The following is a 13,237-nucleotide window of genomic DNA, read 5'->3' on the forward strand; positions in this document are numbered from 1 at the left end:
TTACTAGCTGCTTGTAACATCTCATATTTGGCAATGGAGTGAAATCTTTGAAAACCCAGAAACAATCTCTTTCTGAATATGCTGTATTTGGACATCCTTTAAATACAAAGCGGCTTTTCCTCTTCTTTAGCATATTAGTTTTTTCTTGCCTCAGGCTTGCAGTATGTCAAGCTTTGATGCAGTCTACCATTTCATCTTCAGAAGCAAACCTCAATTCATTAACCTGCTTTGTGAAATACGGAAACTGCTTTTGTTTGGCTTGCTATTCCCCACATAATAACCAATAATTCTGCTGTAAGAGTACTATTAAGCAATTCTAACACTCATGGTTTCAGGTGTAAGCAGTGAACAACCTTCCCCCAATTTCAGTAGGCGATTTTATTTACAATTATTCTTCTCAACTATACTCACACCAAAATCAATCATTGAAGAGACACAAATCTCACAAAAATTGTATATGCACCTAGCTATCAACTTTTTTCAACACAGACTAATGCTTAAATTACTTGGATAATGCAGGTAAGAGAAACAATGTTTAACCTGTTGTTGCTACTGTAGCATTAATACGATTTAGTTATTAATAAGTTTCTAGTTTGTTCTCTGCACTAACATAGAAATTCCCTACGTGTTCTGAAATTCTCTCTGGTAATTATGTTACAGTAATAGGATTCTGCGTCTGATTACAAATGAACATTAGTCTTTTCTGATCACTTAAATCCTACTGGAAAATTTTATTTACAAATCCGTAAACAAAATATCCAACTTTATGAGGGGTAATAATGATGATTTTTTTCTTAATAAAGTTAAGTCAGTAGCAACTTGAACTTCAACACTTGTTTATACAATTTCAGCAAGGCTCTTCATCCTTTAAAGCAAAATCTCATCCTAAGGGAGTAGTGGACAGTCTTCTCAAGTGTCTCAGAACATTGCTTTAAATAAAAAACAGCATCACACCTGGTCAAGTAGGTTTGTACAGTGCTCTGGGTGCTGCTGGATAATACAGCTTTTTCTTCTCCAGTCCATTACCCCATTTTGCTCAGAGTGCTGTATGTTAAGGCTATCCAGTGAAGAACATTTTGCACTGCTAGTGCTACTGAAAGATAAAAACAAGAAGTTATGCTGATGTGAACAAACCTGCAGGCTTTTCTTACCAACTGCACAGTTTTGCATCATGTTGGGAAACTGCAGTACTTTGCCTTCAGAAAGCCCTAGCAATTCTCAAGACATTGCTTCTAAAATTCTTGTGCTCTAAACTCATACTAACGATCTGAATGTAACTGGAGTTCCTTTTTCATTTGTCTACTAGAATTTGACACAAAAGTCAGAACAACAGAATTTGTAAAAAAACAGTACTTAGGTGAAGAGTTTCCATGGATATTTCTGCACACAGTCTTTTTGTTTGCCTTTTTCATACCAAACGTGGAGAAATTTTCCAGATAAAAATGTATTCTGAATTCATCTTCTTTGTTCTTATTGTTAATGACAAAGATGGAATTACTTCCCTATTTCACAATTCATGAGACATTTAAGAAAAGGAGCACATGGCTACTTACAGATCATACTGCAGCTGTGTTTGTTTGAATTTCAAAATAGTCATCTTGATTTGTATTTTTACCTTCAAGGATTGCTAGTTTTGAGTAGTGCTTGGAAACCGGGACTGATATCTTTGAGTAGTGCTGGGAAAGGGCAGTTGCATTTGGCATTTACTTTGGACCTTATGATGCCTTCCACTGAAGCTTCTCTTAACAGCAGCTGGTCTGAGAGCACTGGTCAACAAAGACTGCTGGAAAAACAGTCAGGGTTCTGATAGAGTCAGTAGGGCACATGAACCTATAAACCTTTTAGCTATCATACAAAACCATGCCCTACTACTATCTGCATGCAGGGGCCGGGGGGAGGAGTCAACACTTTCAAGTTCTTATCAACATACTTATGCTCATAATTCAAAGTGCCTTTTAATTTAGGGCTGTTGGCAAGCTGCTTCATGAAGGTTACTGCAATATGGAATGATTCTCAGTTCCCAGATGGCAGAAATCTAGCTCACTCCAAAGCACGTGACATGCTGAAGGTCCAATAGCTACTTACCAAATACGTCTGGAAGTAAGTGCTCAAACTACTTAAAAGATGTACAGTAAGACATGAAAAAAACCAGTTTAAGAAAATGGTGAAAACCCAAGGTCTCAGACACAAGCCCCTGACTACAGAGATATAAGCAAGTTCAGAAACGCAGCATGGTCACGTTACATCCGAGTACCTACTTGGCAACAGGACTTTTTCCATTATGTTTCTTGTGAACTGCTGTGTGTTGCATTACATCTGGAAAAAAAAATAAACAAAGCATAATTTCAATAGCAATTCCTATTTCCTTTTAAGTCAATCCAACAAATTCATCACCCATCGCTATCAGACACTCAGTAGAAAACATCTCCATTAAACAGGCTAGGCTTAATTTACAGTCCTGAAATCAACAGGTGTTGCAGAGAGGACAGATCAGTCTGAACAGACAGTATTATCAAGGCTCTTTACCTTCCATTTCACAGTAGAATGAAACAGGAAAATAGAAACTATAACAATCATTTATGTTTGCTTATCACTATATTTAATCATAAGGACTAAATGTGTGACTGAATATCACCCAGAATTAAGGGATGGAGAGAGAAGAAAGGATTCAGTCAAAGAAGTACAGAATCTTGTTGGGTTTTTTTTCTGGACTGCTAAAATTCACCTCAGAATGGTGTTGCACATTCTGAACAGCAAATGAAGACAAGCCTTACACGGAAGTATTGCATTCTGAACCTCAAAAATTCACTATGCAAGTAAAGCTTTACAAACTACTTTGACATAAAAAGAGATATTGCCTCAAACAAGAACAAGAACTTCAGAGACATGGTCTCCCCTCTTCTTTAAGGCAACCATTAAATTTTAACAGAAGCAACTTTTCTTAATTCCAACTGTTGACAGTCTTTATCTTCTTCTTAGTAGCTTTCACTTTGCCTGAATACCTCTCAGTACTATACATAAGGGCAAATTATGATGGGGGAAATTAAAAAATCCCAACCAAAACCAAAACCAACAACCCCAACACCCCCACCACAATTTTTAAACTTCTGGTAGTACGTGACTAGAATGACAAAGTGTTTTCTGAAAAGCATTTGTAGTTTCACCAGATGAACGGATCTGCCTTTTTAAGGACAAGTATATAAAACACTATTGGAGGAATTTCCACATATGCTGTGTATTTACTTGTGCGTTCTGGACTCTGAAGAATACAGCAATGATTTTTTTCGAATATGAAAAAACTGTCTGGACTCTGTATATGGATTACTGATTGCACATGAGATCAATTGCAAGCTTCTTGCTAGTTCTTAATGTGTGACAGGGTAAGAGTGGTGTCATTCTGTGAAAGCTATTGTAAGTGTTCGGTGTCTGTGCTCACCTTGCAGTCCCATTTCTCATTCTTTCCACCTACCAGATGAGCTCATGCTTGTTCACTACTACAGAAAATGCAAAACTGAGCATTCCTTTCAGAATGAAATTACTGACTACCCACTATGCTGCTGCTTCTGCATGTGAACTGTTTTTAAGGTATGTGGAATACACCAGCTTTCAAACTGTCATCAATACACTCACTACAGTCCCAAACAGATCTTATTAACAGCCCAGAGTATAAGAGCAGCACAGGTTAAGAATAAGAAAACTTGAGCAACCTATGTAAAATGAAAAGCTAGACAAACCTGGCACATTTAATGCAAAACAGTCTGCTACTCTTGAAATGTTGCACTCAACTTTGAACCCCACTAACTGAAGAACAGGTAAAGCCATGAAAACCTACAATCATGGCTCAAGTAAATTGTATAGTGTATCTTCCTGGTTGCTCCACACAGCTGTGGGCTTCTGCTTCTGAGCTGTCTATAAACACTCCCACTCCTTGAATTATATAGCAACCTCCTGAGAAAACTGCTGAAAGTGTACAAAAATTCTTCATTTACATAAGCAGATTTCATTCAAATCTCTCGGCTTTGTACCAATGAAGAAATGAGTCAACCCTATGATTTCCAGAACTGAGTGTGGTCAAATTTCTCAGAGAAGAACCACCTTTATGCACACAACTACCTTCCTCCTGACTTGAAGCTTCTGAACTGTCCTCCTTGAAGTGTTCTGGTGCCTTAACCGTCTTCAAAGAGGGTTGTAAGTTACCTGCAGAGAATAAAGTTCATGTAGTAACTTTACAGATCTTGAGCAACTACACAATTCCTCAATGCCTGCACTAAACTGGAAGCTAGGGAAATGGAAGATTGAACTTACTGGTTTGCATTTGAACATCATCTCCTTCAAAGCAGGCAATCTCCAGGAGTAAAGGCTCCATGGAGACACTTTTGTTTTTATTAAAGTGTGTAAAACAATTTTAAATCTGTGATGTAATTCCAAAAGATTGTGATTGTGATTACCGTATTAGAAATACTTCTATATCCTGCACTTTAGATATTTTTTTCTTTTTTCATTACAGCAGGAAATGGGAGGAGACCAACTCCAGTTACCAGAATTCTTCTGCGAAAAGTTGCACTCCTCCAATGCCAAATCATTCACTTGCAAAAAGCGACTTCATTTGGGCTAAAGCCTTCTAGTGCCCTTAACATGGCATTCATGCACAATTTTTGCCTTTTTATGCCAGACAGGATGGAAAAAAAAAAAGGGGCAATAATATTAACAGTTTTGTTGCAAAAATACCACTGCCATACCCTGAAAAAGGATTTAGTATAATAATTAATCTAACTCTAGGAGTCTACGCTTTCCCTCTGAAGAAGTTCCAAGTTAGTGCAGGTAAAAGCATCTGAAAGCTGTTGCTTAGGAACTTGAAATAGTATTAGGAAGATCCCTCTGAATACTGTCTGCACTGAAGGTACTAAGACCCCAGAAATCATGCCGTAATGAAGCCTGCAGAATCAGACAGGTACTCCAACCTGAAAGTGTCTAAAATAACTGATGTTGTGAATCAGGAGGGAGCTAATTGATTTCCTCCTTAATGGAACCATGGCGGCATGATTACGCTTACTGAGAATATTATTCAGTGTTGAGATCCCTATTATTATTTAAGGTATAAATACCCTTCACTAAACATAGAATGTGATTCCACATATCCTTTAGAAACAGTGAATATTTTTGTATTTCCGTGAAGAGGTATTTTTATCCCCAACTAAATAGCGAATGAAGGCCAATTCAAGCCACAAATGCTTTGTTGCCAATTAATTCTGCACATCTGATTTGAGAACTATGATGAGACTTTTCTTAAAGATATGGTTCCTCTTCCTCCCCCTCTCCCAACATAGTCACCACAGCCAAAATACACCACCACAGGCTGACTTTCAATTGCAAGTTATTAGCAGGAATCCTGGAATTGCAAACTGCAAACCAAGAAAAACACAGAGACTACCAATAAAACGCACCTCATGAGCAACTTAACTGTGATTTTGGCAATGAGCTGGACGAGTACTTTTATCTTGGTACAGGTTCTGTTAGCCTGGAATGCATGACAGATAGGGTGAGGAACTTAACTGTTTAGCAGGGAGGAGGAAAGACTCCAGTGGAAGATGACTTAGGAAAAGTGACTGTGAGCTACCCCAGTGAAGTCACCCAGTCCCCCTTCTCAAAAGAAAAACTATGCTTAAATTTATCACGCTGTTTGTCTTCAGTTGTTTTAATATCTAACTCAATGTCAGGGCCCTGAATCACACCAGTGGGCTTGGCAAACTCTTGCCTTGCCCTGCCCTGCCAACAGCTTCACCTGCCAGCATAAGATCCAATCTGATATAGCACAGTGTTGCAATTCTGGATGAGACTGCTGGGGAAAGAACTGGCAAGAGGCCCCATCTGGGGACTCCATTCTTTTGGTTGGGATCCACATGGGAGTTCACGTCCTTGCCTGAAGTGCACTGCAGCCATGCCTGTGCCTGGACATGTACCTCACTGATCCCATTCTTAACCCTAACCTATTGACTTGTACTTCTGCTTTGACCTCAGATCTGCCTCAGTGCTCTGGACTTGTCTGGTAATCACCAGACTCTCAGCCTGCCCCTGGTCCTAGTCTCCCACATAGCAAGTTAAGCCCAGTGTTTTCTGGTTTATCCATCAGAGAGAACAGATCATCTTTACACGGTGACTTTTTGGTATTTGAAGACTTAAGTCATCTTCCACTGGAGTCTTTCCTCCTCTCTGCTAAACAATTAAGTTCCTCACCCTGTGTCATGTATTCTATATCTGAGAAGTTCCTGTGAACTTTCATGTACCAAATTACTTATTATAAAAGTTAGCTCCGATTTATGATCACATTATAATCTGTAAGACTTCCCGCAGAACTGACATTTGACCATTCTACCCTTCTGATCTACCTGCCCTGCAGGTATTTCTGCCCTGCATTAACCCAGTCAAGTCTATCGTGATGGAACCTGGCACTGGCTCTTTTTCAGACCATTTCAAATTATAATCACGTACAACAATGTATTTGCAAGTCTTCCCCACTGAGACACAGTCTACAGACTAAAATACGCATACCCTGTGCAGTGTGCCTGTCATTAACGTGAATCTGGACTTTGGAAACTTATTCATCCCCATGCAGCTTTTAAAGTACAACAAAGTTGTGAGAACTTTCATAGCAGTAAATTCCAGCCAGTTTCACAACCATAATGGACATCATTAGCTTAACATTTTCAAGAAACCACCACGTAAGAAGGTCCTAAGTGTTACTGAACAAAAAAAAAGGGCACAAAATGAACTACAGCTTCTACCCTAATCACAATGCCTCTATCTCAACATGGAAAGAATGCATTTGTCACAATCACACATATCATTTCAAATTAAAATCAGCCCTCATTCCATGATTTTCTTCCAAGCTCATATGAGCGGTATGTTTGAAAACTCCAATTTATTCAAATCCTTACTAATATCTTCTGTAACTTCTGAGGCAGTGGCCCCACAGTCAGTGCCTTAACTGTTATGGTATAAAGCATGCACTGAAAGAAGGAAAGATTCAACAGAAACAAAGACCACATCCTAAGGCATCCATACAAGGAAACTAAGCTTAGGTCACGCAAATAATCTGTAATACACAAGTAGGTAAGTGGTCCACCAAAGAAATCTCTGCAATGCAAATGCTCTGAATTCTGCATTCTGAATTCTGATTCAGTATGTTCTGAAATTAGGGCCATCCCATTATTTATCTAGCATGTACCTAAAACAAATTTTAGTTTAATATCAAGACAAATGCTTCATCTATGAGAGAAACCAAATAAAAACAGATGTGATAGTTTGGGTCAGCTGAAGCTCTTTGTTCCAAAGTTTAAGATCTTTTTTAAAAGGAAAAATTCCCAAACTGTTGCACAGATTCAGTTCATAATAACCTGTTTTAATAGCATGATGGTACAGAGGAGAAGAAAGAAATTAAAAAAACAGAAGCTGATGCTAGATGGCATGTTCACACTGTCAAAAGTATCTGCTGAAGTGAGTATTCATTGGCAGAGAGTTCAAATACCACCAGTAGAATACAACATAACATGAACACATAATAATACTGTAATCGGGCACAACAGGAAGAACAGCTTTTTACAGACATTTTGTTAAACAGTATTGGGGTATTTCTTACTGTGAGTGTGCAAAGATTCTGATGAAATTGATTGGAAGAAGTTGTATACTCTCTGATTCTGCAGAAAAGCTTGCGATGTATTGGAAAATAGCTGCCTGAAATTTAAGGTGAGAGTTTGTTAAACTGCAAGTAATACACTATAAGAATACAAAAAAATTTACTACAGTACCGTCTGAGAGCCAAGTAGGCAGTTCTTAGGAAGTCTAAACACTCTGAATTACATGTTTAGCATAAATGATGTTAAATGCTACTTTTGAGCTTTGTTATTCAGTGCTAGTGCACGGTGGAAGTACAGCCAGTAGAAGAGCTTGGTATGACTGATCTTCTTTTCATTTAAAAGGCCATGTGCTTTTGAGCCATTTCAATTCAGTTGTTTTAGCTACCAGTAACACTTCATCAAAGAAGAGTTTGGGCTGAGTCTAAAAGCACTGGACCTTAAATTTGAACTTTTTTTTTAAATTGGTAACACATTATATTTCCCAAAACCATTAATCTCTTCCTTAAATACACTTACTTGGTTAAATACAAAGACGAATTTACCTATAATGTCAGTATTTGAGATTCATAATTATCTCCAAGAGCAAAGGGTGGGATTCTCAATATTGCTCTGCACTGGCCTGAGTCTGTTCCCAGAGTCAGTGCTCCCAGGTCATGACAAACTGTGTTAGCTTCAGATAAGAAAACAGGCCAAGAATGAATGGTTTTTACATGCCACACCAAGACTTCAGTTATTGCTTTCCAGGAAGCACTACCCAGTTCTGGGTATTCACACAGAATTTCAGTATAGCCAGAACATAACTTGCAAACTGTAATTCTAGTTCCATATTATAACATGGTTTGGTATGTTCAAAGGTTACCCTCAAACTGAATCTCCTGGGTTTGTAATTACTGTGCACTAAGGCTTTACAGCCTTTCTGTATTTCAACACATCCTTTTCAGTAAATCTCTATTAAACAAGTTTGTCCATTTAAGAACAGAATGTTTATTAGCCAAAACTGTTTGCACAGATTTAGTTTTTGGCTTAGACAACGAAGCCAATAAAGACAGACAAATAACATTACTGATCAAAACAAAAGAAAACTGAGAAGTGGAAGGTTGAGGCACACAGTGGTTCCATATCTCTTTTAACTAAGCTATTAAGATAAAGCCCAAAGGTCTGATATGCTTGGACTCACAGTAAATTCTGAGCAGGAGCTTGAAAAGCAGTACCTGTTACTTCAACAAAGACCCTAACTCAATAGATGCTGCCTAATCTGATGAATAATTTGTTCTGAGTAAGGTTCAACAGCCCTGGCAGAAAAAAACATACACAGACATTTGTAGTGAGAAAAGAACAGGGAGGCACACCCAAATTCAGATTGCTGTTCTGAGTTGCAGGGTTTGACCTACAAGTCCTACATGCAGCAGGTACTCTCATCACCATAGTAGGTTATGAGGTACAAGCTATTTTCTTACAGATGTGTGAGCTACATTTTATTTTATATACACACATCACTATTACTATTTATTCTTTTAAAATTCTGTTCTCTCACTCTATCCTGTCATAAAATTAGAACATACAGGCTCTGAGTTTTCGTAACTGAAATAATCCATTAAGCTTTAGTAAGAGTCCCAATTTAAAGACAAAAAGAAGAAAAAGAGTCAGGAATATGTATTTCATCACTGCCTTCCCATTTTCTTCACAAACTGTATTTAGGCAGCAGAATTGTCACTGTCCCTAAAAGTCGAGCTTGACTTCGATCACTTTTCTGGTGATACATTTCAGGTTATTTACTAAAATACTTACCTGATTATGGGCTCAAGATCAGCATGCCTTCGTTCTTCCCTCTTCTGAAACCCCTGATTTAGTGCTCTTAAAATAGTCTTGTCAAATGCTTCAGAAGATGGTTCCTTTGGGAGCTGAGAAAAAGGTTATTGTGAAAAATGAGTAGCTGGCATTTTAAATCTGTATTTGACCACCATCAGTTTTTATACCTTTTGGCATCAACAAAAAACTCTGTTGTTCCAGTTTGAGTAAGGTAATTTACAGACCAAAGGTACAACAAATCATCGTAATTTAGTTTTGCTAAAGAAACGCTTTGCCGTAAATCCTCACATCAAACCCAGCTGTTAAGATGGCTTAAAGCTCTATTTGAAAGAGCTACATTCAGAAATATACCCAAAATGTCTTTTTCCAGAGTAATTTACTGCCTGTTTTTGATATATTTCATTGAATCTTTCACACACAGAAAGTCTGAAAATAACATTCAAAATTACCACAGAGGACCAAATGCATTGTACTCACGATCATTACTTAGCTAGATTAAATTATTTTAAAGAAACAGGAGTAGAAAGGAAACTTTTCCAGTTCTGTAATACACTAGACTTCAGTGGGCAACACAGAAATTAATCAATAGCAAGTCCTTCTCCAGTTGCTATTAATACTGAAGCTTCTTACAAAAATTCATTGTTCCCAATGCACTATTACAAAGTGAGATCTTCCAATGTTCTAGTTCAGAAGGCAAACTTCTTGCTACGAAAAAGCATGTTTCTATTTCAAATGAAAAATATTCCGTACAACAAAAAATTTTCATATTTACAACTTCCAAAATAATGCCCTTAAGTACAATAAAGATGATCAAATACATTAGCACATATATATGTAAGTCTTCAAATTTGGGGGCAATTAAAAGTAAACTGTCATAGCAAAAATGCTTTTTCCTGAAGTTAAAAGCTATTGCTAGTCTGGTTAACATCTGCCATCAGTTATGATCAACAGCACGAAGTGATTTACACTGGAGCAGCATGTTCCTCTTGCATATCTGGAATACACCCAACCCAGAGTGCCAGCTGGATATTACATCCTGCAAGTGGTACAACAGCAAAGCACAAAGTAATTCTTTCACTGAATGAAGTGCTACTATGTCTAATGTAGATAATTGCTTGGTAACATACATAAAAGGAACTTCTGGAATGCAGACAGACAGGTGCTGTTAGTGTTAGATCAGCACAGCGCTATAGCACCTGAAGTATATTAGATATAAAACTAGAGAGAAGTGCTGAAAGCAGCTATTCTTAACTGGCTCCTTTGGCTTTAGTAAGCTTTAATTGAGGAACTCTGACTGAAGAATTAATCAGTATTAACCAAAAGGTACCAAAAAGCTCCTGCAGAAATGTGGGAATAAGCAAGCTTCCTGTCCTGGTGTTCTATATTTAAACTCGTCTCCAGAAACAGTCACAATTTTTATGCTTTAGAACTTTCATTAAAAAGAATTCAATTCCTTCTGTAGTTAAAGATTTAGTTATAAAAACCCAAGATTAGGTGCTTAACTTAACTTCAGGTAATGAGATAGCCTTGTTACTGACAAGCTTATTAGTCCCTTCACGTGTGGATAATGGCTTTCATGCAAAGAACTTTTTATATTTATCACCTCAGAGAAGGTGTTCTTTAGATATGAAGCATCCAAGTTATCCAATTTATTACTCTAGTTTTTCTCCCTGATGCTTCTATACTGAAGCAATTTTTACAGTTACATTACTCCTATCACCTGCAACATTGGAATTTCCTATCAAGTATTTTGATCATTCTTTTCTGTCCCTAGAAAACTGTGCATAGTAATTTATTTAACAGTAAATAAATTTATTTAACAATTCTCTCTATCTTCTCTACTTATGGCTATCAAGCCAACACAAACCAAGTAAATTTTCCAGCTGTGCACATTCTCCACAGAACACCTCAGCGAGCTCATTGCAGCCTGTGGCCATCCTCCTCTTGTCCTGCCATCTTCTCTGCTGGAGCAGTCAAGCCAGCACATGGAACACTTCACATGTGAAAAACTGACATTGGTCAAACTGGACAGCTCTGCAATATTTTGTATCCTGTCTGTTTTCCTGGCTCCCCTTCCTCCCAGCAGCAAGGAGGTACTAGAGAGTCCATTTCAGAAACTGGTGTTCCTCTTTACTTTATATGTAGGAGAACCAGAAGCACGCAGTTCAACACTCCTCTCAGAGCTGCATGGGATCCCGTATGACAGTCCCGCTTTTAAGGTTCCCTTCAGGAGCAGATGCAGGTATTCTGTGTTGTGGGACACCCCATCTGCAACCTGACATGCCATCCATAATTCAAATCCTTACAATTCAAGCTCTGGAATCTCTTCAAACTAGATATTTCAGGTAGATTAAAGCAGTAGTGAATGCTCACTGCTTCACTTCTACAACACTGGAAAATATAATGTTGGCAACTGAAAAAGGGAACAAGCCAATGACCTTTGTACAGTAAATGGCTTTCCACTTGCAATTAACACTGCAGTTAAGAACACCAGATGCTATCAAAACATGCCCAAACCAGATCTTTCATTAGTGCTCTGAGCAGTGAGGATTTTAAATACAGAATTTTCCAGAATAGGTGGAACTGAAAATATTAGACACTGGCAATGAAACACGCAGTTTGAGGTCATCACACTAACGAGGCCTACATGTGGCCTATGCACATAAATACATTCCCTGTTTGAGATGAGGGGAGAGAAACTTGAACTTTTACCTTTTTTTTTTCCCCAACGCACATAAAGGCACAAGTAGGTGCCACGTCTGCCTCAAATTTAACTCCTTGCGACAGTGAATATGTCTGCCTTTGTTCTACTGAAGAATACAACAGTAAAATTAAGAACTATTATGCTTATGGCTCTGCCTCATTAATTCAAAACAACTAAATGGTACTCTTTGAGATCATTCTAACAGGGACACCAATAAGTAAACAAGCAGTGCTTGTACTCATACATTAACTCTGCAGGGAATATTAAAAAGTCATCTGGTAGTTTTATGGTAGTTCAATTAAAACTACATGAGCAATTTCAGATGAGACAAACTATCTCTTCTTGGGAAACTCCCCAAATACTCTGCTGAGTTTCTTCATCTGTCAAGGGATTTAAATAGTTAATACAATTGTGAAGTACAAAAATCTGGTAACATGCCTTTGTTTCTGTAATTATATCCTAAATATCACAGCTCTTCTTAGACTACTTCTGAAGTTATAAACCTGATGTGCAGACATTACTTTTATATTTCAACACATACTTTTAGCAGGAATTCCTGAAGCTCCTGATGTGTTTTTGTTACACACGTTACCGACAGATCAGACCAGGTTACCTAGTAAGAAAGGAAAAGACAATGAAGGAACTTTCTTTTTCCAAATACCATACCAGCTAGATCTTAACATTTCCATAAATCTGATGATCTCAGTATAAGAGTTAACACCTGCAGGTTAAGTAGATACCAAACAAACCAGGGATAATTATGTGCTTTTTCAAAGACATATACTAATTTTGAGGGTACCTTTTAAAGACCACCTTCATGTTATTTGTGGCTAAAGGGAATATGAACAAATTCAGAAGAATGCAACGAATTCCCTGAAGACTACTGACTTTGTGAGTCAGAATGAAGCCAGGCAGAAGGCTCTGTAATTACGGGACTTGTATCATCAGACATCATTAACTGCAAAAACCAGGCACTTGCAGGTCAGATATACTGTATTGTGCTCTTGCTGCCATTATCAGGAGTAAAAAGAAAAAAGAGGAAAAAAAATCTCAGTTTCTGTTGCTTATAAAATAATTCTATCTGTCTCAG

At 37.8% G+C, this 13,237-nt stretch overlaps 1 protein-coding gene across 8 annotated transcripts in view; it reads right to left on the minus strand.

Moving 5' to 3' along the window:
- Positions 1-13,237, minus strand: part of ZCCHC2 (zinc finger CCHC-type containing 2) — a 44,809-nt gene that overhangs the window by 11,196 nt on the left and 20,376 nt on the right. For 4 of the 8 annotated variants that reach the window (XR_009724460.1, XM_061346652.1, XM_061346654.1 and 1 more), the window contains exons 4-9: positions 12,689-12,760; positions 9,423-9,535; positions 7,637-7,731; positions 4,114-4,197; positions 2,259-2,316; positions 955-1,093 (exon numbers count right to left, since the gene is read on the minus strand). Coding sequence is in view for 7 of the 8 variants with exons in the window: in XM_061346652.1 (XP_061202636.1) it covers positions 955-1,093; positions 2,259-2,316; positions 4,114-4,197; positions 7,637-7,731; positions 9,423-9,535; positions 12,689-12,760 (561 nt within the window). In the remaining variant the exon portion in view is untranslated. The remainder of the gene's footprint in view (positions 1-954; positions 1,094-2,258; positions 2,317-4,113; positions 4,198-7,636; positions 7,732-9,422; positions 9,536-12,688; positions 12,761-13,237) is intronic. The other 4 variants (XM_061346655.1, XM_061346653.1, XM_061346657.1 and 1 more) reach the window with 3 other exon arrangements.

Source organism: Neopsephotus bourkii, unplaced genomic scaffold (assembly GCF_033783945.1).
Source record: "Neopsephotus bourkii isolate Nb327-2 ecotype Australia unplaced genomic scaffold, CSIRO-AGI_Nbou_v1 NB_272, whole genome shotgun sequence".
NCBI classification, from domain to species: Eukaryota; Metazoa; Chordata; class Aves; order Psittaciformes; family Psittacidae; genus Neopsephotus; species Neopsephotus bourkii.